This window comes from Madurella fahalii (assembly GCF_045866475.1).
Source record: "Madurella fahalii IFM 68171 DNA, scaffold_6, whole genome shotgun sequence".
Classification (NCBI taxonomy): Eukaryota; Fungi; Ascomycota; class Sordariomycetes; order Sordariales; genus Madurella; species Madurella fahalii.
The window spans coordinates 2045976-2072376 of NW_027263976.1; the positions used below are offsets into that span (position 1 = coordinate 2045976).

General features: G+C 56.9%; 6 protein-coding genes across 6 annotated transcripts; 4 read left to right on the top strand and 2 right to left on the bottom strand.

Moving 5' to 3' along the window:
* Nucleotides 1-114: 114 nt before the first annotated feature.
* MFIFM68171_10635 (uncharacterized protein) lies at nt 115-1600 on the bottom strand (the record flags this gene model as incomplete). The annotated part of the gene is made up of 7 exons (XM_071066054.1): nt 115-211; nt 265-357; nt 410-438; nt 492-1053; nt 1161-1307; nt 1374-1428; nt 1516-1600. 7 exons carry the CDS (start codon nt 1598-1600, stop codon nt 115-117), a joined length of 1068 nt encoding a protein of 355 aa, XP_070922155.1.
* Nucleotides 1601-6828: 5228 nt separating this feature from the next.
* MFIFM68171_10636 (uncharacterized protein) lies at nt 6829-8471 on the top strand (the record flags this gene model as incomplete). Its single annotated transcript, XM_071066055.1, has 2 exons — nt 6829-8294; nt 8354-8471. 2 exons carry the CDS (start codon nt 6829-6831, stop codon nt 8469-8471), a joined length of 1584 nt encoding a protein of 527 aa, XP_070922156.1.
* Nucleotides 8472-9941: 1470 nt separating this feature from the next.
* Nucleotides 9942-12781, bottom strand: RIM13 (cysteine protease; the record flags this gene model as incomplete). The annotated part of the gene is made up of 5 exons (XM_071066056.1): nt 9942-11619; nt 11672-11985; nt 12048-12276; nt 12343-12698; nt 12764-12781. The coding sequence occupies 5 exons, from the start codon at nt 12779-12781 to the stop codon at nt 9942-9944; spliced, it is 2595 nt and encodes an 864-aa protein (XP_070922157.1).
* A 1305-nt stretch (nt 12782-14086) lies between these two features.
* Nucleotides 14087-15274, top strand: ANT1 (ADP/ATP carrier protein; the record flags this gene model as incomplete). The annotated part of the gene is made up of 4 exons (XM_071066057.1): nt 14087-14190; nt 14250-14800; nt 14854-15091; nt 15154-15274. The coding sequence occupies 4 exons, from the start codon at nt 14087-14089 to the stop codon at nt 15272-15274; spliced, it is 1014 nt and encodes a 337-aa protein (XP_070922158.1).
* A 3129-nt stretch (nt 15275-18403) lies between these two features.
* VTS1 (Flap-structured DNA-binding and RNA-binding protein) lies at nt 18404-20337 on the top strand (the record flags this gene model as incomplete). The annotated part of the gene is made up of 3 exons (XM_071066058.1): nt 18404-18920; nt 18979-20253; nt 20309-20337. 3 exons carry the CDS (start codon nt 18404-18406, stop codon nt 20335-20337), a joined length of 1821 nt encoding a protein of 606 aa, XP_070922159.1.
* Nucleotides 20338-21417: 1080 nt separating this feature from the next.
* TFC4 (transcription factor TFIIIC subunit tfc4) lies at nt 21418-24576 on the top strand (the record flags this gene model as incomplete). Its single annotated transcript, XM_071066059.1, has 2 exons — nt 21418-23473; nt 23537-24576. 2 exons carry the CDS (start codon nt 21418-21420, stop codon nt 24574-24576), a joined length of 3096 nt encoding a protein of 1031 aa, XP_070922160.1.
* Between the last annotated feature and the right edge of the window lie 1825 nt (nt 24577-26401).

The following is a 26401-nucleotide window of genomic DNA, read 5'->3' on the forward strand; positions in this document are numbered from 1 at the left end:
TGCTTATTCATTACTGCCAGTCCAAACTCGCTCAGAGACACTTCTCAGCTAGCCGTCACCAAGGACGATGGGTGTCTTCTAGGCTCCAATTTTGGGCTGTGCTCAAATGGACCTTCACGGCTTGAAAATGACCTTCTGCACCTTCATGTTGTCAAACAGATCGTAGCCCTCAACCGCATCCGAGAGCGGCATGATCTTGTCGAACATGAAGCTACCACCAGTCAGTATTGACACTTGCCCATCGGCTCCAACCGGCAAACCTACCTGAACTTGTCCTGATTTTTCGCCAACACCGGCAAAGCCTCGTTGAAGATGGACCGAACAGGGCAGCGGCCCATCTGAATCCTCAGGTTCTTTCTGTTCCCAGTTAGCGAGTGGCTGAGTATGCGTTACAGGAGGGGAAATTTACCCGTATGCCTCGGCTCCATTCCAGGGGATCTGGAGACCTGTTAGCCTGGATCGCGGCGAGGATGTTTCCATGGAAGTGGTACTTCGGTATTGTGCACGCCAATACTGCTGATAACCCCAAACGGCCGCAAGAGGTCAAAGGCCGTCCTCAGCGCCGGGCTCAAACCCACCACTTCGATAACCGCGTCTGCCCCCCTCCCCTCAGTCACCTCCTTCACCCTCTTCAACATGGCCTCCTTTCCGTCCAAGAAATTCAACGGCTCCGCGCCCAACTGTCTCGCCAACTCCAGCCTGGACGGCACGCTGTCCACAGCGAAGAGATGCCTCGGCTGGTATTCCAATGCCGAAACGATGGCGCAAAGTCCGACGGGCCCACAGCCAACCACAACTACGGTCGCCTCAGACGGCTGCTGCGGCTGCAACAGGCTAAACGCGTTCTTAGCGCCAAAGAAGCCTGTCGGAAAGATGTCGGCCATGAGGATCAGGGCACTGTCGCTGATCTTTGCGGGCGCCCTCACGACGGTGCCGTCGGCGTGGGGGACGCGCACGTACTCGGCCTGGCCGCCGTCAAGGGCGGTGCAGCCGAAAAGCAGGCAGTGCGCACAGCGAGCGGAGTTGCCGTGCGTACAGTAGAAGCATTCCAAGCTGGAGAGGTAGCAAGAAGAGCAGGGTTTAGAATAGGTACTAAGAAAGGGATCAAGGTGGAGAGGGAATCATGACACGGGTTAAAGCTTGTTCTCTGGGGAACTCACCATGAGACGGTAAAAGGTGCTACGACCTTGTCGCCCGGCTTGATATTCTTGACTTCACTGCCGGCCTCGACAACCGTGCCGACGAACTCGTGGCCCATGATGAAGCCTGTGCCGGAGGGCTGGTGGCCGCGGAAGACGTGAAGTTCCCTGGCGTCAACATGTTCAGTTTAATATCTAGCACTTCGTTGCCTGTTGTGAGTATGTAACACATACGAGCCGCATAGCGCTGTGGCCTGGACCTTGACGATGATGTCCTTGGGATGCTGCACTGTAATTCTCATCTACCTGGTGAGTAAAACATTTTCATGGCAGATTTTCGGTAAAGTAGGTAAATTGTTGGTAGAGAAGTACTTGCATTTTGGGACTGGCCGGTCCTCGACCGAGACCTTCTTGGGCCCGTGGAAGACAACGGCTTTCATTGTTGCTGGTAGGTCGGACATTTTGTTTGAACGGAATAGGTTGGTCTGTACTCAAGGCCGATGTTGTACCTGGACTGAATGTGTTTTGGAGATGTTCAAGGGTGATTAAGCAGGTGGATGCTCGTGGCGTGATCTCACTCATCACATCTAGCTCGGGGCGACTCTAGTAGCGATTTGCTTTTTGAGCCGAGCGAGAGCTCCGTAATGTAGATACACTAAGACGCGCACCCCGCCCCCGCCACGCGACGCTGCGCCGGTCCCCGACCGAGCTGCCGAGCCGAATGGAGCTGGGAAGGCCACGCCGCGGTATACCGAGATCCGAAGGTTTGCCATCCCGACGCTAGTCCCCTCTTGATTTGCTTCTCCTTTCTCCTCTCCTACGAGTTCCGCCCGCCTCGGCTGTCATGAAGCTTAGTTCCTTCGTTTCTTGTGGGGGTTGGACGGCAGAAATATGGGGAATCAGCAAGAGGAGGAGCCTGCGGGGTTGGCTTTGGGGCAATAACAGACAAGTTCATGAGCTATTTGCAATCGAGAGAGAATACCCAGCAGTAATATTCTCCATTATACAGCACTCTTTACGTGTCAAAAGAGGATAGGATCTTTACTGCTACGCTTCCTTTAGCGATGGTCGGCAGATAGACAGCTGGTAGTAAGGTGTAAGCTGAGGCAGATAGAGTGTCAAGCGCTCTCAATCCAGGGGTAACTGTCATTATGCCAACAACACCACCTGCTGTATCCATGCAAATTCCTAGTCTTCCGGCCCAAAACACCAGACACATTATCTATCGCCACAGCAGTGAGCTTAACTGTCCACGGCGTCGGGCACTCGAGCCCAAGGAAGTCCTCGATAGCAGTACGACACGTGCACCGAAGGCACACTTTGTTGGAAGCCAAACCTTGCATCAAATAGGCCGCAGAGGGAATGAAACCGTGATGAGTGTCAAGAATTATACCCGTTGTTGTGGTTGTCGTTGTTTTAGTTGTCCGGACGATGCTCTGACACTCACCGGCGTCAAGGTACTGGTCATAGGAATATTTGGCTACCAGATCTGAACTCTGGAACTAAGTGGATGATGCCGATCTCCGGGGCGACGAAACGGCGACCACGGGAAAGCTCCACGGAGAAGCTCCATGGAGATAATGAACCCGAAAACGGTATCCCCGGTACTAAGCAGCTTCCACGGCATTCACAATGGGCAGGTCCCGGGAGCGGTGCGACTTGAATGGTGTCACCTGGTGCCCCTCTTGTAGCGGAGATCACCAAACGATGGAAGAAGTGAATCACCGGTAGTTCAGAGCACAACCGACCTGCGCTCCCGTCGCGCTTCGAATGCACCTCAAGGAGAATGCTCCTTCTCCTTCTGTTCATGTTCGGTGCCTCGAAGCAAAGCGATCCAAACTAGGAAACGCCGAGCACAGGTAACTGCGGGGCTCTCAGAGGGACTGGTTGTGCTCCTACTGCACCCTGCGCAGGCGAAGAGGAAACAGCGCAACAACGAAGTATGCGGTTGCATCTGGAATCACCACGGTCGAGTCGTCTTTTCTTTCATCCCTGTTTCCCTCCGCGGCGATGAGTGACGTCGATGGACGGCTCCAAAATTGAGAGTGAGTGCCAAGAGTTTGCGTCGCTGGGGACGGGCGATGTTGCCCTCGAAGATCCCCACCGTGCTCGGGTGAGGCTCACCCAAGGTCGCATTCACACGCAACTTTCTCATCTGGCGGTTGAGGAACTTGGTGTCGGGAACCGGCTAAACTCGAAATCGATTTGTTCGATTTGGTGCATGACGCCCTCTGGGGAGAGTACACGTGCTGGCCCGTGGCCCAACCAACGATTGCCGTCCTCGTCGAGTATAGCAGGTGACACACCTTGCTTTTGGCGGGGTTCTGTGGGCATGGCTCGATGCAGGAGCGGGCGGGTGAATCTCACCGCCGCGCGCTCAGGCGTCACCCATCGATGCCGATGACATCGATTCCCCCATCCGCGATTTTGCTATGTAGTAACGAGGGGCGGAGGGACAGTGGCGGTCGGTTTGGCACCCATCTCGCATCTGAACTTTTTGGTGGAGGACAAAGTCAGTCGAGCGGGACAAAAATACGCTGTACTGCACTCTACCAAGCTGCGAGAGGCCTCTGGCCTGGACAGGGGACTTCTGGCTAGCCGGTTTTCGCCTGGGCTCGTCGCTAATCGCAATGCATCCATGCTCTTGATTGATCTCCGCAAAACCCCTACGTGCCGCCCCTGCAGGCGGGAGGATTAGCTTTGGTTGACGGTGTGACCTGCATGAGCCGACTTCACGCCACGACCGTCTCGTCTTCGCTGCTACATCTTGAAAAAGGCAGAGAGACTTGGAGAGATGAAGTGTCCCTGGTGGGATAGCAAGATCGATACGACGTTTCCAGAATTTCAGAAGGAATCCTCCCCCGTAACAGGGAGGCCGCTGCGGGATTACGGGCTGACCCGTAGCACTATTGGCGCACAGCGATGAGGCTGAGTCTCTGCCGTGTCCCAATCAGCGAACAGTATCAGAGTCTTCAGTAAGACAGCCCCACCGGAACTAGGTTCCTGCCAGGCCGGGCTAGGACTGTGAAAACGAATGTACGCTAGTGTAGGAATCGGGTATTGACTTCTCAACGACAGTGAAAGACGTACGGATTTGAGGATGCTCATCGGCTCGGCTATCTGCCGTGCTTCTCAGCGTTCCTGAATTGTCCCAAGCTCCGCGTTCCCCCGACCTCTACCAGCAAAACCTCATGCGGGGATACAAGTCACGCCGGCACCGCCAGACGGAATGGAACGTCTCTTCTTGGATTTTTCTCCAGATCAGCGACGGCTGATACCGACGAAAAAACGCCGGCATGGCTCCTCCCGATAATCATGCCCAGGGAAGAAGGGAGGGGGGCATCAACAGCCCGACCCTGATGCGTCGATGGGGGAGTGTTGGGCTGTGAGCAGGTGGTCTTGGCCCGTCCAGGAGCGGTTGGGCAGGGCATGAGATGACGGGATCGGCTGGCATGGCCTAGTGTAGAATGGCGAAGCCGGTCCTGACGGCACGCACTATGCAGAAGGATGCACTTGGTAGATAGGTATTGGGCAGTTGATACTTCCGGGTTCCATCAGATGTCGGATGCTCGAGTGCTCAACAACGTGAGCCGGTGAGCTGCACATCCAGTTGGGCACAAGAGGGATTTGAGAAAAATTGGCGGAAGCCCAGGGGTGCCTTGGATAAGCTTGGCCTGGATCCCCACCCACTCACGCACCGCAATCTGTTCTCCGCTCTTCGCTCGGATGGGGTCCCCGCTTGTGGGTGACCAAGGGGCCACCCCCGAGCCTCTGGAACCTGGCGGGCCTGTCGCCTCACCGGTCATTACCTCGACCCCCCCTTGCTGGACTCTCGAAAACACCCTGCCTGCCAGCCCAATCTCTGCACCGCGGATGACGACACTGAGAGATGGCAGCGCTGGATCGTGGAATCAGCCGCAACCACTCCAACTTCCGGGGGACAATGTTCTGGTAACTTCCAGGCTGCGTGAGGCCAAACTAGGTAGCAGGCAGGTTCCGTCTGAAGGAAGGGATTTTTGCTGGTTGCGGGCAGGGAAGGCAATGGGGGAAACGCATAAGTTATCCGCAAACCACTCTTTTCCCGATGACGGCAACCCCAAGCAGCAAGGGGTTCCCACACTCCCACAGAGCTCCAGAGCGCAAGCTCCGACTCCTGGATCGCACGGCCCACCCACAGCACCTGCGCATTCCCCTTCTCAGGTCCCGCCATTCTCATGCCTTTTCGCTTCTGGTCCGTCCTGACTCCTCCTGATGCATATCGTGGGCCGCGGACATTTCGACACAGTAGCGTTGCAAAACCACCTTTCTGAATCGGCGTTACTGCACCCCTTCGGGCAGAGACGAATCCGTAGTCTGTTTTGCGAAGTCGAAACCAGGAATCCACAGATCTGCGTGACGGTGCCTGCCCGGACAGTCGCCGGCTGCTGCAAAAAGAGCCGCACCCGTTCGCTCGGGCAGATCACAACAAAATCTTCGTCGCATTTGGACGCCTCATTCCTAAGGTAACACACCGGCCAGTCTTAGGCTCGGGTCCCGCACAAGCCATAGAGGCATTAGGGAAACCAAACAGAATCTTTTTTTTTTTATTTTTAATTTTTTTATACTTTGTCTCACGCCAACACCGACCTTCGTCTTGGGGCCTGGAATCTGGATCCTTGGGCTGGTCCTTTTCTACGTTTTGCCTTATATTTCAGTGCTTGGTCGGGAAATCGGGCTCGTTTGCTACTGTCGCAGCCACCGACTCCTCAGCTCGGCCGGGCCCCCCGCTCCTCCACTCTTAGCCGTCAGGCGTCCCGCGCAGACGCACTCTTTCACCTTTCCCCGGCCCTTGCGCTGCTTGCACGCGCTCTGGTGGCTCTCTGCCCACCCCTGCGGCTTAAAACGACCCTCCAAGCCTAACCGCCCCCCGGCCGCGGCAAGCTTCCATGAGCCGCAGCTCCTCAACTGTCAGAACAATTTGCCCGACGATCCGAGTCGAGCAACGTCGGTGTTTCTGCCTCGCTCGCCGACCCGGTTGGGGCATTGGATCTCGCGACGTTCCCTGACCTGCTCGAGGGACGAACATCCCGGCCGCTTTTCCTATTGCCTGGTTGCCGAGCCCGTACAGCCGTTGCGGCCTTGAGCCGCATTCTTGCGACAGGGAACCCAGCCACCCCCCTCACTATCCCGACAAGTTTGCAATTTACAGTCCCCCCGCTCAATCAATCGGTCACGGGGTCGTTTCCGCGTCTTCTTTCTTCCAGCGCCTGCGCAACACACTCTTTTACCAAGCCCTTTGAGCAGCTTTCCCTGCCGGGCTGCTCCCCGCTGGGTTTCCCTCCCATCCTTGGCTGCGTTTGCGGCTCTTATACGCCTACTCCCCGCCTTCCGCTCCCTTCTATCAGCCTGCGGATGGGAGCAGCTGCGCACCGACGCCCTTTGTCCTGACCCGCCAGCAAACTGAGGACGGGCACCCCGCGAAGGATCGCGGAGGAGGAGAAAGGAAGGAACAGGGGAAACAATAACGGAGAGGGGAGGTCAAGCGACGCATCGTCACCCAGGGCTTCCACGCAAGCAGGGACGCGAGCCCAGAACGAAGGGAGCGAAAGTGCGGGATTGGCTTCGGAGTTTCCCTGGGCGATCCGGCCATCAATGGCGAGCTGATGCACGACGGCACATGAGTCAAGAGCACTGAGCAGACCTCGAAATTATGAGTACGGCAGCTGCTCTGAACCTCGACCAAGTCCCGGCTAGCGACCTGTACGATCCTGATGAGGCGCTACCCAAGAATAGCCCGCTTCTGGAGCCACGTCGTCCAATCCTGCGGCCATCGCCCAGCCCGGCGCCCTCGCTCTCACCAGTCAGTCCTCCTCCTAGTCCCGGTAACAAGAGCTCTAATCGTCGGCGCAAGGCGAAGCACAGCCAGGGCGATGCCATCCTGATCGGACACCTGGACGGACACAGGCGCGACACTGCGGCCTACGCCGATATCGAGCCCTTGTATGAGAGCAGCGACCCTGAGCAAAACGACGGCCTTGACGACGACGACCCTAGAACTGACGCCAAGCATTTTCTTGACGAGGGAACGGACCGCGACGGACCGAGCGGGACCGGCAAAGACGCGCCAGGATCCCGGAGGATGTCCCGGGGCTCAGCGGATCGGGAAGACATGGGCGCATTCGACTTGAAGTCTCTGGCGGCTGGTGCATTGGCAGCGGTCACAGACCAGCCGGATGCGGGACCGACTCCGCCCGTCACCGACAATGACGTGGTGGGAGGGAAAACGCATGCGGGCCCCCCGGCGCCTTCTATGGTGCTAACGACAAGACGGCCGGAACCCGCAAAAGAAGAACGAATGGTTGCAGTTGCGATGCCCTCCCCATATAGCCCCGGCAGCATCTACTCGCCGCGTGAGCCCGGCGCTGCCCCGCTCTCCCTCAACATGGACACCAAATCGCCCACTGCCAACGTGCCCCCGAGTAGCCATGGCGAGGGCTTGCCGCCGATCCAGCTGCACTCGCTCAAATTCGACACCAACGGGCAAACGCTCCCATCCATCAGAGCCCAGCTTGGAGATATATCTCAACTTGGCAATAATCACGCTGCAGAAAACGAGAGATTACGACACCCCAGCTTCGCCGGCTCTTCACCCGCTGCCGTGCCTCGCCTATCGTCCTTGCATGGCCATCACGCTTCGCCTCCTATGCTCCCGGCTGAGGGGTATCGGGACCCTCATTCTCCAAGTCTCCCGCTAGCAAGTCCCGGGTTGGTCTTTTACACCACGCCAAATGGCATGCATAGGCCGCCCGACTACGTCAGGAGCCCTACAGAGCTGTCAGGCTCCGATCAATCGATTCCCGCTTCGGCGGCTTCGATCACTGAGCGGATGAGCATCGAAGGGATTACTCACACTGGGGCGTATACGTGCAAGGTCCCTGGCTGCAATGCCCCGCCCTTCCAGACACAGTACCTCCTCAACTCGCACGCGAATGTCCACTCCTCCGCGCGGCCGCACTACTGCCCAGTCCCAGGATGCCCCCGAAGCGAGGGCGGCAAAGGTTTCAAGCGAAAGAACGAAATGATCCGGCACGGTCTCGTCCACGATTCTCCGGGATATGTCTGCCCGTTCTGCCCCGATAGGGAGCACAAGTATCCCCGACCAGACAACCTCCAAAGGTAAATTCAGGTATCATCTATTGCTGTGGCCGAACCAACCCGGGCTAACCATACGCCAGGCACGTCCGAGTGCACCACATGGACAAGGACAAGGACGACCCCCTATTGCGCGGCGTCCTAGCGCAAAGGCCCGACGGACCTAATCGCGGTCGGAGGCGGAGGGGTGGGCCAAGCTGATCGGCAGCTACCCTTGACCCTGTGCCATTCTCTTTTTATTTTTTCCCACCTTCTTTGCACATACTTTGATACAACTAGCCGTCATATTCACCATGACGGCCGCTTGCTACGTTGGCCCTTTCTCCCCGCTTGACGGACTGTACGTAGGCAGAGATCCCACATCGGAACCCGAGCCATAATGGCTTCAGCACCCACCCCATTTTGCTGGTCCGAGTGACGGCCATCAGTCTTATTTCTCTTGGCGCGCTAGGTTTATTCCCCGTTTCCTTGATGTTTTCTCGAGGCGTTTATTAGGGAGTCGGAGCTACTTACGGCTTCGGGACGGGATTGGAAGGGTCCAAAGGTTCAACGTGGGGGATATGTCTCCTGCTTAGGCCTCTTTTTATGCTGTGCGTGTTACCACTGGCCCGTGTTGATGTGTTGGCACAGTGCGCGGCTTCCGGCGGCGTCCAAGGCGTTTTACATTTCTTCGCGCGGTCGATATACCACCTTTTGTTTGTCTATTTTCGTTGCTTTGAGGAGGTAAGACAATGGGAAGGAAAGAGGATCAAGAACGGATTTCATCGGAACTAGGATTGAAAGGGAGGCATCTGGGGTCAACGGCACCAACGTATCATTTTATCATCTCCGAGCCTCAGCCTCGTTGATTACGAGATGCGAAGCTAGGAAAAGTGGGAGATGACATTCTACGTGACGATCATGCTATCGGCGTGGGATATGACAGCAATCATCTGTCTCGGACGCTGAAAGGAATATCATATCCATAGCTCGACCGACGAGCGGTCCGAAAAGAAAAACAGACAAGGAAAAAAAAAAAAAAAAAAAAAAAAAAGTGAGAGGCCATCAGTTTGGAAAGATGGCTGTTAGCTGAGGGTTCATTGGGCCGTTGCTGGCCTGATATCTGAGCACTCAAATGGCCTGGCAGTGGAACGAGCTAAGCTTTATCACTGAGGAACCGATAGAATTCCCATTTGCGGCGCCAGTGTCTGGGGTTCGGGGAATACATTAGTTTTTTTTTTTTTTTTTTTTTTTTTTTTCCTCGCCACTGGCTGATATCTCCGTATAATGACCCTTCTGTTACGGCGAGCTTTGTTCGTGTTGCTGTACCTTGCGCTGTGCCGGACCGGGACCGTCTTGCTTGCGTAGTCAAGGCCGAGTTGGGTGTGCATGAGGCCTACGGGCTGTAAAGCCTACGGGCCGTAAAGGGCGGCATCTTTGCTATACTGTTTTGCCTCAGCTGCCTTGCCACACCGAACCGCAACTCCGTGTGAACGGTATTAGCGACCTCGGCGGCATGGACTGCGACACTGCTCGTGGATCTTCTGCTCTCCCCACTTGACCTTGCAGATTTTAAGGCATCACGTATAAACTATATATAAAGTATATATACCCGTCGACGAACCGTATCTCACACTTTGCATCTTTCACTCTCCCAGCCGGGCGTTAGCGTAGAGATCAATCCCAGCAACCTTAGTCCTCGTCGGCCCCCTCCCAGCCCCCCACATGCACCTCAGCATCGCTCAGCACCTCGACCTGCACACCAGAAGAACTCCCATCGCCTCTCCGCCCGCCCATACTCCCGCCAACCACCCCTGAGATCTGCTCCAGCACAAGCCACAGTCCCCCCCGGCTCCTGGCCACCTCAGGCTCGACATCCACCTCGTCGGTCCGCAGCCCCATCGACGCGTCGGCGAACTCGCCGTCACGCGACAGAGCCAGCACGCTCCGGTGCGGGCCCGTGCCCAGCTCCAGCGCCACCCGCACCGCCAACCCCGTCGGGCTCGTAGCGCTAGTCAAGGCGCCGAGCCTGGTGAGGCGGGCGAGGGTGACGCGGGCGCGCAGGCGCGCCTGCCCCGCGGCAAACACGGCGGGTGGGCCGGGCACGGGGGTGCGCAGCCGGCCGGCGGCGTCGGGGGCCACGGGCCGGACGGTGACGGGCACGGCGGAGGAGACGCGCAGGGCAAAGTTGCCCAGCTGGTTGGGCTCGAAGGTGCTCGCTACGATAGTGTACGTGCCGCCGCCGCCGCCACCGTCGAGGGAAGCGACCGAGACGGCGGTGCAGCCGCGCTGGTACTCGGCGCTCGATGCCACTATGTCCCTCCCTTGCACCGAGGTGATGCGGCAGCCGCCAGGGGAGAAGAGGAGGGCGATGTGGATGGGGAGGTCGCGGGCGTCGGTGCTGAGGACGAGGGAGAGCGGGGTCGGCGAGGCGGCTGTGAGCGACCACTGCGGGTTGGCGAGGTAGGTGGGGTGGGCGGCGCTGCCGCCTGCAGAGCGGCGGGTCCAGGAGCCGGAGAGAGTGGTGTTGTACGGGAGCGGTTCGGGGGCGGGGGAGATGGTGAGGGGGGATGAGGAGAAGAAGGAGAGGGTGAAGGAGTACGACTGGAAGGGGAGTTCGCCTTGGGCGACGACGAGCGTTTGCGGGACATTCGGGGTGGGGTTGTAGCGGAGAACGGTGTTGGGGCTGTCGACGTAGGGACCTTGGTGCAGGCGGCGGTGGTCGTCGGGGAGCGGGACGCGAGTGCCCGGCGGGGAGGTCGCGAAGAGGGCAAGGGCCATGAAGCCGAGTTGTTTGGAGACGTTGGCGAGGGACGCGTCGCCGCGGTCCTTTTCGGCTTTGCGTTCGCGGAGGATGTCGAGCTCGCCGTCTTGCCAGTGGCGACTGAGCAAAACCCAAATGGGGCCGCTGGATGGAGATAAGACACTGTATTGCGGGTTGTGCGTGTAGACAAGCTCTTCGGTCTTGTCCGGCATCTCCCACTTGAAGTGGTGGTCTTGGCGATGGGTGAAGAGCGCAGGGTTCCAGTTGACGTACAGAGAGTCGAAGTGCTGGATGACGTCCTCAAAGGCCATCCAAAACTGGTTTGAGGCATTGTCCGATGTCGATCCTACCGTGTGCGCTTTGAGCGTCGCAGAAGACCCGACACCGGTCCACACCAGACTGTCAATCCAGGGGTTCTTGATCAGGAGTAACCGGTAGCTCTCGTCCCTTTTCAGATCAAGTACGGCGTAGTCATGCTCCTTGACCAAGCCTAGCGCCCTTTCCTCCTCGGGCAACATATTGCCCGTTCCCAAGGTGAGTATCGCGTTGCCTTCGTCATAAGCTTTGTTGATCCTGCTCCAAATCTCATCTAGCTCGATATCATCGCTGGAAGGCCACGGTCAGCGTACCATCCACGAAAGTCTGGGCTTCCGCTCACCTTTGAAGAAAAATCTGCTCAGGTATCCAACCGGTCAAAGCGTGCAGGTCCGTACCCGAGTTGCTTCCGGGGAAATCGTAGCCGCCGCGTATTTTCAAGTAGGCTTTCTCGACCAGGGCTGGCCAGATGAGCTTGGGGTTGCGCCGGTCAACAACATAAAGCGTGCGGTCGGTCGAGGACGCGGGCAGACGGTCATCGATGGTGACTTTGCGCCAACTGCCGTTGAAATACATGCGAAAGACATACTTGCCGTTCTTGGAAACCTTGGGTATCATGGCGTCGTGGTCAAAGGGGTACATGAGCGACGCAAGGAGCTACCACGACACATCTATCAACACATTATCCTGGGGCGATGGGGTTGACACGACCTGCTCACCGAGCCTTTTGTGGGACCAAGGTGGCGAGATGCAGCGCATAGACTGGCTACGACAGAGCAATCGGTTGCCAGGTCTTGAGCTAAGTCTGGCTCCGCCGTGGCGGCCATGAACTGCTCCCGACCTCGTTCGGCATCTCCGTCCTTGGCCCTTGGGACCAACTCGCTCGGCCGTTTCCAACCGGCGAAGATGGCCTGCTGCTCGGCGGAGAGGGAGAAGGGCGAGGGGTCGCTTGGGAATGGGACATGGTGTTAGCAACACGCAATGGGAGTTGTCCGCACAATGACCTACACGCACATGTAAGAGTCTCCAGTCACAGCAGTATCCGAAAAGTGGTCTGGGCCTGGGGCAGAGTCCCAGGGTGGGAAGACATTGCCGTGCAGACGAGAAGCCTTGAGGAGAATGGTCTTCTCGGATGTAGTGAGGATGCGGGTCGATTCGGGAACGGGTGGTCGGGAGGCGGCAGCAGCAGCTTTGGCGTTCGCCTTGAGACGCTCCCCGAGGCCGATGAGCTCGGTGAACTTGCGGTTGAGGCGAGAGCGCTCTGCGGGAGTCTTGGCTTTCGCGGCTGCCTTCATGTACAGTTCGGCGGCCGAGATAGCATACTTTAGCGCTTCGTCTCCCTGGGCCTTCTCCAGACGGCGCTCATATTCCTGGCGATGCAGTCAGACGTCATTGGCCGAGCCGGGAGCGAGTCATGGACGCGGTCATGGCTCACAAGGCCTTGGGCTTCCATCGACGGTGGGAGCGGGAGCCTCTCCCCGTCGGATGGGAGCTCTGTCCTCAAGCTTGCACTGCAAGCGGGCTCTGCAGACGCAGCCAAGCAAAAACACGAGAAGGGAAAGAAAAAAAAACGGAAAGAAACAAAGAAAAAGAGAGAGAGAGAGAGAGAAACGCGTGCTGAAGTGGTGTAACCTGAATAGACGATAACTGAGCGTTGTGAGACGCGATCACTGGAGAGATAAACGAACGATCGCCAAGACTCGTCAATTATCACTCATACCCAATTCTTCCTCGTCCGGAAGTTGTGCCTAGGCAGTGGGGTAGAGGTGGCTGTAACAGACGAAGCTGGGATGGATTCGATGGGAGGAGCATTACCAGAATGCAGCTAGGCGCGAGTTACATATTTCAAAGATACATCTCGAATGCGACCCCAGCCGGATCCCCAACGCCAACATGATCTCACAATCCAGATATATCAACCGTGTCTACTGATAGTGTAATCGTATTTGAATGCCTAATATTAAACTTCGCTCTACGGATCTTTGCTACTTTCCTATTAGATCTAATAAGTCTTTTTTTTTTTTTTTTTTTTTTTTTTTTTTTTGATCTCTTTCTCTTCCTATGTCTCTTTTTTCTCTATTCTCTATTCTCTTTAGGGTCAACAGTATCCGAGGACACAGTCGATTTATTCGGCCTCCGTTCTCGAGTCCACTTCCCGACACCAATAAGTGACCGAGAACGAGCGTCTTGGCCGCTTGCACCGGGGTCCACGGTTCAGGGACCGGCTTGTTCCGAGTATTTGGCGTGGAGTCTTTGGCTCGTTGATGTCTCGCAGAATCGATTCATTCAGTGACGTGACCTGAATCGCAGCGGGCTGCGATGCGGGGCAATGGAAGCCCCCAGCAATGCCCCAAGCGCTCTCCGAGCACCGTGAGCGCCGCAGCCGAGGTTATCCGGTTATCGATATCACGGGCGCAACACGCTGGAACGGTTTGCGACCCACAGAACTGCCGGCAGCGCCTCGGCGTTCTTATTACAGAGATGGGTCCTCCGGCGCCGCCGTCGCTATCGCCATTGTTCTTCTTCGATCCTATGTATTTGTGTGAAGCCTTCCAGTTTTTACGGTAGAGTTCCTCCCTGTGGCCGCCCATAGTCTTACGACGTCGGCGAAGCAACTGCCGTCCTCAGTGGGGGTTTTTAGCCGGCTCTTGGCTCCGATTTCCGGTCTCCAACACCTTGCTTCCGATCGCCGACCACAACGATAGATCTTCGAGCGCTCCGCAAGAGCCGCGGGCACCGAGGAGCAGAGGAGATAGCGATGGCCGCGCAGTCAAAGCCAGCCCCAATTGGGCCGTGGGGTCGAGCGTCGGCCGGCGCCGCGGGCGCAGTCTTCGCCAATGCGCTTGTGTACCCTCTGGATCTGTACGTGATGCTCATTTAGCCCTGTCGCGTCCGCCTGCTGACCCTGTGTCTCCGCCCAGCGTCAAGACAAAGCTTCAAGTTCAAGTAAAGCAGAGCGACGCCAAGGAGACGGACGGCTCTCCAGACGAGGTTCACTACAAGTCGACATGGGACGCCATTAGCAAGATTGCTTCTGCTGAGGGCATTGCCGGACTGTATGCCGGCATGAGCGGCTCCTTGATTGGTGTCGCCTCGACAAACTTTGCCTATTTCTACTGGTACTCGGTTGTCCGCACCCTTTACCTCAAGTACGGCAAGTCGGCGGCCCAGCCGTCCACTGTTGTCGAGCTGTCTCTCGGTGCTGTCGCCGGTGCTCTCGCACAGCTCTTCACAATCCCGGTCGCCGTCATCACAACCAGGCAACAAACGCAGAGCAAGGAGGACAGGAAGGGTATCATTGACACTGCCCGCGAGGTTATCGAGGGCGAAGATGGGATCTCTGGGCTCTGGAGAGGATTGAAGGCGAGCCTGGTCCTGGTTATCAACCCGTCCATCACGTATGGCGCGTATGAGCGGTTGAAGGACGTTTTCTTCCCCGGGAAGAAGAACCTCTCGCCCTGGGAGGCATTTGGTAAGCTTGTCCGTACGCGGTTACTGCCACAGGAGGTTAACATCGTTCGTTAGCCCTCGGCGCCATGTCCAAGGTGCTAGCCACCATCGTCACACAACCCTTGATCGTTGCCAAGGTCGGCCTGCAGTCCAAGCCGCCACCGGCACGCCAAGGGAAGCCGTTCAAGACCTTTGTCGAGGTCATGCAGTTTATCATTGAGAATGAAGGCGCCCTGAGTTTGTTCAAGGGCATCGGCCCGCAGATTCTGAAGGGCCTACTGGTCCAGGGTATCCTGATGATGACCAAGGAGCGGTGCGTCTTGCCAACGAGAGCAGAATATCGATCGAGGATTGGAACTGACTCGGTTATCGCAGCGTCGAACTCCTCTTTGTCCTCTTCGTCCGATATATCCAGGCCATGCGGTCGCGGCAGCTCAGGAGGACTGCCGGCCTGGCTGCTGCTGCAAAGCTGGCAGTGCCGGCGACTATGAAATAAGGCCTAACATCCATGCTGTATCGCTTGATAGACTCGGAATACACCTCGCTGTATAAGGGTAACCATGGTCTTCGGTCTGCATCGGTGACAGGTTCTTGGGCGATATTTTGTAATGGATAGCGCATATAGAGTCTCATTTTGCAGATACTTGTAATGAAATCATTGTACGACTGCACCGGTAAAGGGAGAGAGAGAAAAAGAGAGTTCTCAGCACCTCTTATTTGACCTGGAGAAATTGTTCGTGTACTTATACTATAACTGTAATTTACTATGATTACGTCGTATCTGAACCTTTACCAAGCCCCGTCAGCCACACACTAGCCACATCCACCAAATTAGGGCAGTCAATTTTCTTTCCCACCTTTTTGTGCGTGAGCTACATTCTTGAAACCTTGCACCCCAGCTTCTCAGACTCAGCAATCGTCTTCATTCGGAGTCGAAATCAACAACAATGGCCAGTATGTGATTGTCGCTCACCCGAAATTTTCTCCTGCCAAAATACTGACAATTTCTGCAGAGTCTAAGAACTCGTCTCAGCACAACCAGTCGCGCAAGGCGCACCGGAACGGGTACGGCGAATAATCGACAATGAAAACTGCAACGACATGGGACAACTAACGCGGGGACTACTACAGCATCAAGAAGCCCAAGACCCAGAGGTACCCGTCGCTGAAGGGTACCGACCCCAAGTTCCGGAGAAACCACAGGCATGCGCTCCACGGCACCGCCAAGGCTCTGGTACGCCTCAACAGCCCGCTCGATCTCGGCCGCGATCGATTTTGCTAACCCAGCTTCACAGAAGGAGTTCCGGGAGGGCAAGAGGGAGACTGCTTGAACATTTTTCCTATTTACGCGTGCGTGCGGTTACGGAGAGGACCATCTTCGGACATGACCTTTACGAAGGGTTTCTGCGGTGACGGTATACGCACCGCTTCTGGGCCGGCTTTTCGAGGTGTTATCTAGGGCGTCATTCATCAACCAGCGGAATGCATTGGCCTCGTGCGCGAGGCGGAACTGCCGAGCTGTATCCCCTCCCTCTCGAGCGCGGCGTTGACCCAGGAACAACCTAAGGTGTGTATGTGCGTGTGTGTTTTGTGCCGAAAAAGACGTGTTGCGAGCGACCGACGACTTTGGATTCCCTCCTTGTCCCCCTTCCCCTCGGACTCGGCTGTCGTTCCCGGAGCGACAGCATCGAACCACAAACGGCATTAGTGTGTACAGCTTTGAGCTTCTCTTCCCGTGCTCTTTTGCTGAAGGATTATTTCGTGCCAAGAAGGAGTAGCCTCGCTATTACCAAACACCTCTGCTCTTTGTCTCCGAAGGACTTTGGTGCATGAAAGCAAGGCAACATACTTAATCTGATCATCCGCCAACTTTGCGATCTACAGTGTTGGTCCACCTAACGGGGCTGAGTACCCGTTTCCAGCGTTCGTGGTCAGCAGCGCGCTCCAGCGCTGCTTGCCCGTGGCCCAATCATTCGCTATCCAATCTGATGGGATGCCTTGATGTCAGACTGGTTTGGGCCCTTTCCGTGCCGCGGTGAGTGAACGGCCCTCGGTGAGCTTCTGCGTCAGCTTGGCAGAACTCTCGGTCCGCTATATGCTTGGTAGTTACGGTAATCTACATATCACATCGGTCTTATCTTGTTTGTTTTATGTGCCATCCATCTTATATTTGACTGCTGTGAGGCTCAAGTAGTGCTGGGAGCATCACGTATAATTGGGTGGCCTATTGTGTAGTGCTGACAGGTGTGTGCTGCCCCGCCGCAGTTGGGCGGGGGATTTGGGGAGCTCGACAGTCCCTATTCCCCCAACAGTCAGGGGGTTTGCTAACGCTAAGCGCCTACACTGGCAGGGCTGACGGTCCAGGCTCTTTGGATCCGCGGACGAGCCTCCAATGAAGCGCAGCAAATAAGGGAAGACACCGGTGATCGTAGATGCTCTGGCAGCTCGAAAACCGGCTTTGAATTATGACTTCCGTTACACCCACACAAGCTCAGGCCTGCCAAAGCAATCAATAGTATGGGTCTTGCGGTCTTTGCGGCTTCCATTGTGTGGTTACGCCGAGGCGGGGCCGGCGGCTGTAGAAGGAAAAGCGAAACATCCATGGGTGGGGGCACTCCTGAGTGCTAAGCCGGTCGATGATTGTCCAGGCTCCAGCCTCAGCTGGGCGCTCAGATCCGGTCCCGCTTTCGCTTCCGCCTTCCGTTCCTTCCGTTGGACGCATTCAGGTCCCTCGAGTCCTTCGACTCTCCCTCCTTTTTTTTTTTTTGTCCCTTTCACCGCGAACCGTCGACTCCGCTGGTTCAGGCCGGAGCCAGCATTTGCTCTTCGTCTCGCTTGGATTTCTGGATAGTCTGGCGCTGCTTTAATGGGTATGTCGACTTACAACCGCCCCCCCTCCCCTCCCCTCGTGACCGACTGATATTTCCCCGTCGCGACTGGTAAAGGGGCCACGACTGGATCTGGAGAAGGGTGATCGCGAAACCAACCGTCTTTGTGTTCCTCTTTGATCCGATCTTCGAGGGCTTCTCCCCGCGACTGTATCTGGAGCATTTATTTCTTTCAGCATCTTTGCTCATCTACTTGCATCGAAGGTCGCTTCGCGAGCCGCCTCCACATATGTTCAACCGTGGTTCCTTCGCCCTTGCTAACCGGGATGCTCCTGCGACAGAACCTCGTGCCCTATAGCGACTCTTCTTTCTCGCGAAATTTTCGATCCTCCTTTGAGGCCAGCGGGTTACTGCAGGAGTCTTCGAAAGTCATTCGCACCTTTTCGTATCCTCTTCCGCAGCGACTTCGAAAGTCCCCCGAGAGCCAGTCTAATATCCTCAAGTAATATCCGCACACGCATGCGATATCTGCCTTTGGTACGTCTTGGAACGCATATCTCGCTATGGCATGAATCGGGATCCTGAAGATCACAAAACTCTCTGCTGTGGGCCACCCACTATTCCGACGCCAGCTAACAGCCAAACAGCCGCGAGCCCTGTTTCATCTTTCCCTGGCACTGGGTACCGAGCAATTTTTAGAGACAGCGCTTTGATTCTTTTCCCACCCCTCCATTTTATAGGTCCGGCTTGAGCCACTCGAACGGCTCGACATTTCGAATCTCGGTTCTGTGACGGGCATGCTCAACATGTCCAACATCATGAGCAATCGCAACAGCACGCCCGAGGCCACCAACATCTCGTCTTTGCGGCCTCCGTCGTCGCGCGCCGTCGGCGCAACCACGCACGGTCTGCGCGCCTCGGCAGACATGGCCGCCTTGACTGGACAGGCGGCCGCGAGCCGGATCCGGCCGTCCTCCGACTTCTACGGTCAGGTGCAGGCGAGCCAGGGCCAGGGCAACGCCGACATGGACCCTCAGGACAAGCTTGCCCAGCAGTGGATCGCCGACATTGACCAGTACGAAACGACCCTGGAGGAAATGGCTGCTGCTACCCTCGACCAGGACTTCAAGGACGAGCTCAGCGCTATTGAGCAGTGGTTCCGGGTCCTGAGTGAGGCCGAGCGGACCGCAGCTCTCTACGCTCTGCTCCAGCAGACCACGCAGGTCCAGATCCGTTTCTTTATCCAGGTTCTGCAGCAGATGGGGAAGAATCACCCCATGTCGGGCGTGCTGTCGCCTGCAAACTTCGATAAGGGTTCGTTTTCCCCTCCTCGCAGGGTATCCTTGCGTTGTCTAACACGAACGTGATGCAGACCCCATGTCGAATCGCCTGAGCGACGCCATGAACAAACTGAATGTGGATTCAGCCCGGAACTCGCTGGCCCGCCCGAGTCCGAACGTGAAGCGCCAGTCCGGCCTGGACTCCTCGACAATCAACGCCATGTTCCCCGACGCCGCCGCGGCCATTGCGACCGAGAAGGCCAAGTTTACGCAACAGACGGGCAACCCCCCCACCTCGACTCGAAATAGCTTGGTGGATAACCGGAACTCTCTGGTGGCCCCGACGATTTCTGCTCCCAAGGATGACCCCAACGGACAGAATCCGGCCTCGCCCTGGGGACCCAACGATGCCTCGCGGCCCAAGTCTTCTTCTGGCCAGACGCCCATGGGCCAGTTCGTGCAGCCGCCTCCGTCAACCGGAGCTTTGCGGTCCCCCCGGCCCCAGATCTCGAGCAACTCGAATATCCAATCTACGACACTGACGGCCGGGGAACAACAACTAAACGACCTCCCTCTCCTGTCACCCTACGCGGCGAGCGGCAACTGGGCCTCGATGGTCAACACGCCGATGGTGCCAACTTTCAACCAGACGCAAGGGAACAATGCCGACATGGTGGCCAATGCCACGGCGATGAAGCTGGCGGCTCTCTCCACCGTCAACAACCGGTTTGCGCTGGACGATGTTCGCAAGTACCGCCGTGCCCGCTCCAACGACGCGCCCGGCGGCCAGGGCCAGAACCCGTTGACTCCGGGTATGCCAAATATCCCTGGGGCGATCATGGTCAGCGAGCACGGCGTCTCGCTCACCCGCGAGCAGATGATGTCTCTCCAGCAGCCGCAGAACTTGAGCTTTGCGGCCCATCGGTCGCGTCCCAACTCACCGGGCATCGCGGTGCAGAACTACGGCCCCGCCCTTGCCTTCACGTCTCCGCAGAATAACGGCTTCCTGAGCGCCTACGATGGGGCACCTTCACTTATGAACAATGGACTGGCTCCAGTAAATTTGGCTCAATTCAGTTTGGTAGGCCAGGAGGGCTACCATTCGGACCACTCAGACATGGTCCGTGGCCGGTCTCCGCGTGGACGGAGAGGCACCTCAAAGCCGCCTGAGGATCCGACGGACCCGTCTCTGCTGCAGGACATCCCGAGCTGGCTGCGGAGCCTGCGCCTGCACAAGTACACGGACAACCTCAAGGATATGAAGTGGACAGAACTCATCGAGCTGGACGACAAGCAGCTCGAGGAGCGTGGCGTCAACGCGCTGGGTGCTAGACGCAAGATGCTCAAGGTCTTCGAGCAGGTCAAGGGTAAGTTTTTCTGAGCTCACCATCGGAGAGATTGACGACTGACGCATCGCGACAGAGGCCCGTAACGAGGGAAAGCTGGGCTAGTAGCTCGCTGCCCAACTTTAGCGGAAGCAGGGAAAAAATGGTGAAGAGCGGGAAGCAATATTTTAGAGGGCCCATAGGGGGCATATTTAGGACTGGGTGGCTAATCCATCATCCTTACGTTAGCCGAGCTGGGGATTTGGGGAAGGCATGTGGATAATGGTGATCTCTCTTCAGCAAACCTTTTGAGCGAGCGTTTAGCCCGAGTTTCCTGTTCCGCAAGTTCGATTCGTTTGTGTATGTGTACAATGGTTTAAGTTTGGACGATGGTCCACGAATGGGGGGGGGTGCTGGAGGGGAGGCGTTGGTTAAGCGTGGTTAGTACCGCTACCGGCAATGAAATACTTCATGACCAAGTTCCTCTCCGACGAGTGTCAGCGTACCTACCATCTCGGATGTTCCGCTGCGCTGAGGATCTCGAGGAGTTCGTCGCTTGCGGAGATTGTTCGCCCAAAGCCATGTAACTCGGCTATGCAAGCAAATGAAAGGACAAACAATGACCAAGAGCAGAAACAACCAAGCACCACCATCGGAAGGGGTCTACGGTCTCCATCGTACAACAATGATCATACAATAGTAAACAATGGACAGCACGCTATCCAACGCTTTCTATTTACAGCAAACTCATTCCCAAGCCGACAACGTGCGCGCAATGTGGATTAGCACGGACCACCAGGGGAGGGTCGGCCGTGGGCACAGTCTGGTTACACTTTATCCCTTTACAACTTAGAATTCAGCACCCGATTTCACAGTTCAACCCCATTGCAGCGTCACCTCCAAGACGTCACGACCACTTCTTCTTATCAAACTTCCCGGCTCAAAGCGATTGACGGATGGCCTCGGTATTCCACTCATGATTGATAAAACTGGGCGACAGAAGTCTGGGTTTGGGCGGCAGTGAAAGCCGGCCGGAACGTTTAGACGGTGTCAAACTTTCATTATTAGCTTTCAAGACCGGCACAGGTTCGAGTTAAAAGATTGAGAGTGGTTGGACCCCATGCATTCAGTCAACGGTTTCTAGATCATTGATCCACTGTAACTTTTGAGCTATACCCACCACGAGAGCATCACAAGATAGACAGGATGAATATCGATCAGCCAGCCGCGCCTGCGGCGTACACGGCGGACAACTTCCCTATGGCGATGGTGGATCCGAACCTATACCAGCAGCCGACTCTGGAGCAGCAGGATACTCAGATGGATGACGACCAGGAGGACGATGTTGTAAGCGACATCTCAGCCGACTCGGACGCCCTCGAGCTGCGGGCAGAGGTCGAACGGTTCGACCTGCTACAAGAAGCCTTCGTGGCCCGGCAGCGAGCCGAAGCATCCGGCATACCCTATCAACCTCCGCCGCCTCGCAAGCTAGCGGGCAAAGCAGGCCTAGGTGGCCGGAAGAAGCCAAGGAGGGTTATGGGCCCGCGAAAAGCGGCAAAGCTCCCGCCCGACATACAGTTCCGCATGTCGCTGGCCAACGAAGCCTTCCAGCAGAACGACTACGACCGGACCATCGCCCAGCTCAGCGAGATCATCCGCATCAACAGCGAGGTCTTTCACGCCTGGACGCTGCTGTCGACGGTGCACGAAACGCTCGGCAACCGGGAGCAGGCCATCTGGTGCCGCATCTCGGCCGCCCACCTGACACCCAGGGACGTGCAGCAGTGGATCAGCACGGCCGAGTACGCGCTCGAGTGTCTCGAGGACCTGGAGGACGGGCCGGAGAAGGACGAGGTGCTGCGGCGCGCCTACGCATGCTACACGCAGGCGCTCGAGACGGACAGGTCCAACATCGTGGCGCGCACCGGCAGGGCCGACGTGATCATGCTGCAGGGCAACGCGAGCAAGGCGCTGGCCGAGTACCAGAAGGCGCTGAACTACCGGCCGTGGAACATCCGGACGGTGCGGAACATTGCGGATGTCGCGCTCGACGTCAAGGACCCGCGGAAGAGCGCAGACGTGGCCAGGGGCGCGTACCGGCGGCTTGTTGATTACTTGCAGGCGAATGGGACGTTCGATGCCGAGGAGGGCAGGTTTGAGTGGTCGGATCTTCGCATTTATCTAGAGTTTTTTACTATACAGGAGAAGTGGCAAGAGGGCGCGCAGCAGCTCAAGGAGATATCACGCTGGCTGCTTGGCCGGAGAGCCGAGTCCTATTGGGATCAATGGACGGATGATGACAGGGAGTGGGACATACACGACGACAGACGAGTCGCTGTGCCTGATTTTGAACCGGCACGGTTCCCTCAAGACAGCTACGGCCAGGGCCTCCCGGTCGATCTGCGAGCGAAGCTTTACGTTTACCGAAGCAAGGTCGGCCTCGAGTATGAGGCGAATCTACATTTGCAGCTGCTGGACCCAGCGAGAGCCGAGGGCTTTATGGATTTTCCGGATTGTCTCAAGGACATCGCCGTCGCGCTCTTGGATCGCGATAGGGCTGACGAGGCGATCCGTTATCTAGAGCTCTACAGACACATTGCAACCACGACCGGAGATGTCGTGTTGGATGCCGATTTTCTCGTCTGCCAAGGCCGCTATCATATGGCGTTTGGCGAGAAAGCGGCCGCCGAGGAGTGTTTTATTGCCGCAATCGAGGAGGATGAAGACCACATCGAGGCTCGTGTGCAGCTGGCGAACATGTACGAGGGTGAAGCGGAACAGGAAGGGCGAGAGGAAGCCTTCCTTCTCGTACGGGAAGCCATGAATCTGGAGGCGAGACGAGGTGACGGAACGGCGCCTGGGACTCGAAGACGGCGCGGTCCGTACGGGCCTCGGAAACCGAGGGAGAAGAAACCCCGCAAACCCAGGGACCCCAATAAGAAGTCGAAATATGTGCCCCGCCGGCTGATCAATGCGGAGAAGAGAAGACAACAGGATCTGGAGATGACGGCCGAGGCGGCTAAGAACTTCCAGCTGATGAAGGAACTCGAGGGACGCGCCGTGGACGGAGACGAACAGGCCAAAACGAGCTGGATGAGGGCGGCAAAGGACCTCGTGGACGACTTCCGATCTTACAAACAGTTCTACCCGTGGGAGAAGTATATAAAATTTCTGGGGTATGCTGCCAATGTGCAAGGAGGTCAGGCCGCTGTGCCAGCGCGGAATATGAAGCTTGCGGCAATGGAAGAGCGGTTGCGGCAGAGTATGTCCTCTCTCCTTGTCTCTCTTACTGACATGGAAACCCACATGCTAACAACTAGGCCAGACCTCGCACCAGTCGAGGGCCAGGAACAAACCCTACGGCTCCCCATCAAATTCCCCTCCGAACATCGCGGCATCCCATTTGACACGTGGCTCGACATCTTCCTCAACTACGCCTTCGCCCTTGTCCGTTCGGGCCAGCACCGGGAAGCCTACATCGTCTGTCATGCCGCCCGAGACTCGGTCGTGTGGACGTCGACCGAAGCAACCTTCCTCATCCACGTCGCGTGGGCCTCGTGTGCCGTCTACGCAGGCGACGAAGAGACGTGCGTGGCCATCGCGCGCTACTTCATGCGCGACTACATGCCGGGAACAGACTCGTACCGCATGTTCTCGGCCATGTGTCGCGTCTGTCAGACGCCCGTGTCGTGGTACACCTCTGGGCCCGCCCAGAAGTTCATCCTCCGGCAGATCAAGACGATGGACAATATTGTCATGAAGAAAGCCGAAGGCGGAGGCGGCAGTACAAATCAGAACGCAAAAGGGGCCGCCGCCGCCGCCGCCGCCGAGGAGGAGGACGACGACGCCATAGCCCTCGACGTCTGCCTCCTCACCATCTACGGCCACATCCTCTTCACCACGACCAGCTACACCTACGCCCTGTCGTACTTTGCCCGCGCCGCCTCGCTCGACCCGTCCAACTGCCTCATCAATCTCAGCACGGCGCTCGCCTACATCCACTACGCGCTCAAGCGCCAGGCCACCAACCGGCAGTACCTCCTGACGCAGGGGTTCGCGTTCCTGTTCCGCTACTACCGCGACCGCCTGGCCGCGTCGCCCGACAGCCCCGCCCAGAGGCAGGAGGCGCACTTCAACGTCGCCCGGGCGTACTCGCTGATCGGGCTGGGGAACCTGGCGGTGGAGTATTACAAGAAGGTCCTGGACGAGGCGGAGGGGACTGGTAGCGACGGCTTGAAGGGGGGTGTTATGGGGGACGAGGACCTGACGGTGGAGGCGGCGTATAACATCAGGAGTATGTGTTACTTGTTGGGGGACGTGGAGGGGGCGAGGGCGGTGGCGGGGAGATGGTTGGTTTTGGAGTGAAGTGGTGGGGTGGGTTCTTGGAGAGTGTACAAAGGAGTTAGGCCATGCATGGTACGGGTGTAAGTCAGCCGGTTTTTTTTTTTTTTTTTTTTTTTTTGGGTTTTGGTTTTGGTTGGTTGGGCCAGCGGAGGTCGCATTCCATGGCGTTCAGGAACTTACCTACCTGACTGACTTTGTGTTCAAGGCAAGGGAGATTAATTTGCCCTGATCAACTATGGGGTTGGGGTGATTACGAGCCCGCGGCCAACATACGGCAATATGACGGGGAGAAGAGGCTCGAGACGGATGTTACTTCATCAAGTGATTCTCCAGAAGTGGTCCCTTGATTGCATCGCATTCTTATCTGACCTTTTTCCTTCAGCCTCAAGCGCGCAGCTCTCCCTCCTCGGATAGCGCACGTGATGGCGTCGGAGCTGAGTCTCCTGGAATGGAATACAATGTCTCTTGAATGGTTGAGGATGATAGGAATCTCACGGAGGTCAGTCGAGTCAGAGAGACCCCGAATGCGTTCGTTGTTTGGTTGGTTTTGAGCTGGGTCCTCGGGCGTAGTTCATCCTCCTCTGGCCGTCCTGCAAGACCATGTTGTGCTCACGATCAAACCACTTAGCGATGCAGAGGCACGGGGGCAGCTTGGGGTTTCTATTGGAACGATGGAACGGAATTTCCGATGGGCAAGCGTAGGAACTATGGGCGGGCTGACAACAGCAACAGCCCCGGGGGCCCATGGAGCGAGGCCACGTCAGCTGCACTATTGAGCCCACATACACCGCAGCAAGCCTACCTAACTAATAGTGGTTGCATCAGGAAAGAGGCCATCACTGCCGGCCGCTGACTGCGATGTTTCTTCTTATTTGGTTCCAACTGAATGCCCACTGAGGTGAGATGAGGGTCCCTTGATAGGAACGAGACGCCGCCCGTGCCTCTTTTTGTGATTCTCGAAACCGCGAAATTGTGAGGTAACACGCCATACCAGCGCGGCGCCGTAACGTGGCAAGTTATCACCGTTTGCGTTTGGTCTGTGCCTCTAATAGAGCTTCTTCGACGACGGCGCGGATGGGGCCAAAGGAGGCAGCGGGTTTTTAGTGTTATTTTGCTCCCCACAGCAGATTTCGACGATTGGTGGCGGCTGTGCCTTACGGAATGTGCTCAAGGCTGGGGATCTGGTCGCACAGGTATCCCCCACCTGGCGAAGTCTAGTGAGGGACGGCTGCATCCATCTCAGCTGCCGGTCTCCTGCTGAGCAGTGCCGCGCGCGTGTTGGGAATGTGACGACCCAGCGTTCAGGGAAAGCACATGGGCCCAGATGAATGGCAATCAAACCCGACCATGCGAGGGCGGCAACGAACCGAAAATCAGAGTGATGAAACCAAACAAACATGCACCCAAATCCCGGATCGCCTTGTCTCGGCAAGCAACATGCTTTCGCATGCGATTCCATTCCTGGATGTCCGCTCGGCCCTCAGGTGAAAATTCAGGCGTGGCTTGATCCTTCCCGGGGGCGCTCATTTGAACTCACTTGGCACGTTTCACCAGAAAGCCTTCTGCTGGTGGTCTTCTCTCGTCCGCCGAACCCGATTCGCCAATGAGCTGAACCGCGGACCGGCTTGGCGTTCAGATCCCCCGATCGTGTGTCTTCGCACGGGACATTCCAGCCTCTCTCAATGGAACATGCGGAGTGTACGATGTAAGAAACTAGGCCTGTTCATGTGGTTACCTAGCTACGTAAACAGATCTAGCTTCAGTGCAAGCGCCGCAAGGGTTCTGCGAGAGTTGAGTCTGCCAAGTACGAATAGATGTTGCCGTGTTCTGATCTGGGACTTGCCCT